Below are 4,126 nucleotides of genomic sequence, written 5' to 3'. Positions count from 1 at the left end.
TGAGCCGGGGAGTCCAACCCTCTTAATTGGGAGGGTTGTTGTCCTTTGTGATGACTATGGAGTGCTGCGTGGTGGAGGAGGAATTACCCGCCCCCTTCTGGCTGCCCTGGTCTTTGGGGATGTACTTAACCACGGCGGAGATGAGCTTGCTGCGGAAGTTTTTGCTGAGGAAGTTGTAGAGGATGGGGTTGATCACGCAGTGGAGAAGGGTGAAGCAGTCTATGATGTCGTAGAAGAAGTAGAGGAAGTGGGCAAAGGCGCAGTGGAGGACGATGTGGTTGCCGTCGAGGGTGAGCAGAGTGAGCATGATGTGGAAGGGGAGCCAGCTGGCCAGGAACACGGCGATGTAGGCGTAGATGAGCAGACAGTGCTTCCTGCTCTCGGGCTTGGAGCGCCTGATGAACCTGGCCGTCAGGATGTTGAACACGGCGATGATGGGGAAGGGGATGAGGAACCCAATGGTGGTGGTGGCCAGGCTGACCGCCAGCGCCCACTCGTCGTAGGTCTCAAAGGGAGCCATGAAGATGCAGATGGGCTCTCCAGTGTTGACCAGCTGCATGTGAGCCACCTCCAGGAAGGGGATGGCCGCTGCCAGGACCCAGCTGCAGGCGCAGATGAGGCGGCGCGCGCGGTGCTGGTGCTTGCGCCAGAAGAGGGAGGAGCTGGTCAGGGACACGTAGCGATCCACGCTCAGGCAGGTGAGGAAGAAGATGCTGGCGTACATGTTGGCGAAGTAGAAGTAGTGTGTGAAGCGGCAGAGGAAGCTGCCCCAGAGCCAGGTGTAATCCAGCATCACCTCCAGCATCCAGATGGGCAGCGAGAGCAGCACCCCGAGGTCAGCGATGGCCATGTTGATGACGTAGAGGTTGACCAAGCTCTTGTTACCCCGCGTCTGCCAGTTGACCCAGATGACAAGGAGGTTCTCCACCAAGCCCACCACAAAGATGGCCAGGTAAAGGATGAAGAGGAACACCCGCTTGACATTTTCATCCAGGCTGAACTCACAGTAGGTGTAGCTGTAGTTCAGGAGGTGGAACAGCTCGGACAAGTTGTGGTAGTCCCTGTACTCACTCAGGGCAGTGTGTGTCTCGGTGGGGGCAGTGGTTGCCTCAGCCATCCTGGGAGCTGCAAGGGAAGGGAAAGCTCTGAGTCGTGGCTCAGGGGCTGCACCCAGACAGTTTGAAAATACAGAGAAAGGGCCAAGCTCTCCTGTCAGAGCTCCATCCGTGGGTGAGGCTCTGAAAATACCCTTCTGTGGGGTTTTATAGTCCAGTTTTTAGTCCTGGGGTGGTTTCCTACGTCAGCTCTCCAAAGATGCCGTATCTGCATCAGATGATAACCTCCTGTCCCAGCCAAAATGCAGACCACAAACCCCAGCTGCCCTGCACCCACACGTGCTCCCAGGTGGTGGCTGTCCCCTGTCCCACAGACAGGCCAGCTGGGGCTGGGGACCAGGGACAAAGGTGGTGACAAAGGACAGGTGAGAGCACCCCACAGCCCCAAGGCTCAGCGACACTGGTCGCTGCAGAAACGGAGCTGATGACCCGAGAGCAGAGCCACCTTTGGGTGGGAACCCCTCACACCCAGGCTCGTGCTGTCCCCCCCATCCCCCAGCATTCAGCTCCTGCTGCCACGGAGCCTGTGGGAATCCTGGCCCCAGCCCTGCCCTTGCGTGCAGCAACCAGCTACGAGATATCCAGGGTGTGGGTGGGCACCCAGACCTTTACATGTGCCAGTGACCACATCTGCTCGACTCTGTGCTCTGGAAAGCCCCCAGCCCCCACCCGAGCCCTCGGTCTGCAGCTGCCCCGTGAACCCAGCCAGCTGCTCTTGCTCTGCCTGTCCCACGGCCACGTTGCTGGGAGCCGTCGGGACTTCCAAGTAGGTGACAAAATTATAGACTTAAAGGAAATGTAGTTGACCTTAACATCCTTTTATTGCTCCAGGAGTGAGAGCTCAAGTCCCAGCACAGCTGTGTCTGTGCGGTGCAGACGCTGTGGAACCCATCCAGCCTCGTGCTGCTGGAAGAGCTGGCAAGAACATTTTCCCCTGGGAAAGCTGGAGGAGTGTGCCGTGCCATGCTGTGCCATGCTGTGCCATGCTGTGCTGTGCCATGCCGTGCCACGGGGGCATTCCCACAACACTTGGAGCCCGGTGAGCCCAGGGACACCGCAGCCCGGTGTCTCAGGCATCAGCCCAGTGGCAAACGACTGCCACCCACCCGCTCCCAAAGCCACGGAGAGAATGGTCCCCAGTCTGGAGCCCCCATCCCAAGGGATCCCTTGGTACCAAGAGAGGCCGGTGGGAGAAAGGACAGAGGGACACAGGAGAGGGAGGGGCGGTGGCTCACCGGCAGCAGGGCTGAGGGCTGCAGAGGGGTGCTCGGGGCGCGGTGATCCTCTCGGCTCGGCAGCTCACGCGCCTCTGGGAGAGCAGAGCTGCAGCACGGAGCTCAGGGTGGGCTTGTTGGCTGCTTCCCGGCAGGAAATGACCGTCCTGGTCCAACATCCTGAGACAGCCCAGCGCCGCTGACATTTGACTCGAGTTCCAGCCCCGGGGCTCAGATCCCGTTTGGTTTTGCTGCGGGGCTGGGGACGGGTGTGGGGAGGTCCTGGGCAGGTGTCGAGGCTGCGTGTGCTCCTCGGGGCTCCCCTGGGCAGCTCGCTCCTGCAGCGCCCAGCTGCTGTGGCCCTACTGGTCTCAGGGGCTGGATCCTGCCCAGGTCCCACTGTCCTGTGGACAGGAGGGGAAAATCCATCCTCTGAGATGGCCCCAGCTAAGCCAGGTCCTCCCCTGGCTCTGGGCTCCCCAGGGGTTGGTGGGGGGTTAAGGTACCTGTCCCTGAGGCTCAAGCGATGCCGGGGTGAGCTCAGGGTTTCTTTTAGGGGGAAAGGGGCCGAAAGCTGAACGTCTCTGCCAGGTCAGCCCTGCCCATCCCTCCGAGCTGCCACAGGAGTCAGTGGCAGATGGCGATTGCCTCAGAAGCACCTCTGGCCAGGCTGCAATTAATCATTGAGCTGTGATTGCCTGGCAGTCGTGCAGGGGAAGGGAGGGGGCTCGAGCTGTGCCCCGGCACTGGGGAGGGGGCTGATAGGCAGAAAATTTTGCATCGAGCTGCAAGTCCTGCAAAACAATTGCAGGAAATCTCCTTTTCGAGTGCAGACAAGACTTTGGGATCAACAATTGGCTCGGAAGGAAGGCACGGCCAGAGCGGGGAAGCACAAGGGCACTGATAAGTTGGGTCTCACAACAACAAGCCCGGCGCTGGTGACCCCACGTGCAGGTACCCAGCCCTGGTGGAACCGAGGCCCCGGGTTGCAAACAGGAACTCAGTGGCTTTGTGCTTGCCCCGAGTGTGGTGGGATGTGGTTTGGCTCGGCCGTGGGGGGCTGTGAAGGGCCACTCTGCTGCCCGAGGGGCTGGCAGGCAGTGATGCTGTCCTGTCTCCATTTAAGAGGAAATTTCCACACTGGACTCTCAGATGGAGCCCGACGCGGGTGCTGTCGGGGCTGGGGCTGCTGATCCCAGCAGGGCTGTGGAGGTCCAGGAGCCAGCTGCATTTCTGAGCCAGCTGAGCCATGGGGAGCGGGGCAGGCAGCTCAGCCCCTTCTCCCTATCCCTGCCAGAGTGCTTGAGGCACCCCGAGGCTCTCAGCACCCAAATGTGTGCCCGGGATCCTCCAGCCCCCCTAAGTGCCTGGTGCCCTTGTCTGGAGATAAGTGGGAAAAGGACATTTTCTCTCTGGGAAGTGGCCGCTCTGATCCAAGCGGGTCCTTTGGAGCCCAGTGGACTGGAGTCAGACTGACAGCATGCAGGGAGGTGAAGGTGCTGGGAATGGCCTGGCTGGTTCCTCCCCACCTGCCAGCGCTTCGCTCTGTGGTGAAATACAAGCGCTGGGTCCCAGGATGCTGCCAGAGGGATGCGGGCACAGTGGTCCCCAGGCAGGTGCAGCTGAGGCCACGATGTCACCTCCCAGCACCCTGGGGACACGTGGGCCTGAAACGTGATGCGTGGGGCCTGCTGGGGACATCTTACTGGTTTGCTAAGCCAAGCAAAGCGTTTAGGAAAGTGTTCCTGGCCGGATAAACAGGTCGGTGAGCTGTGCCACAGCTTGCACAAGGCGCTG

General features: G+C 60.5%; 1 protein-coding gene across 1 annotated transcript; it reads right to left on the bottom strand.

Annotated features, from left to right (window-relative positions):
• Positions 1-22: 22 nt before the first annotated feature.
• Positions 23-1,117, bottom strand: GPR182 (G protein-coupled receptor 182). The gene has a single exon (XM_008947186.1). It carries the CDS (start codon positions 1,115-1,117, stop codon positions 23-25), a length of 1,095 nt encoding a protein of 364 aa, XP_008945434.1.
• Positions 1,118-4,126: the final 3,009 nt, after the last annotated feature.

This window comes from Merops nubicus, unplaced genomic scaffold, assembly GCF_000691845.1.
Source record: "Merops nubicus isolate BGI_N331 unplaced genomic scaffold, ASM69184v1 scaffold28530, whole genome shotgun sequence".
NCBI lineage: Eukaryota > Metazoa > Chordata > Aves > Coraciiformes > Meropidae > Merops > Merops nubicus.
Note: the sequence above shows the minus strand (reverse complement) of the source record. Positions and strands in the feature narration are given on the sequence as shown.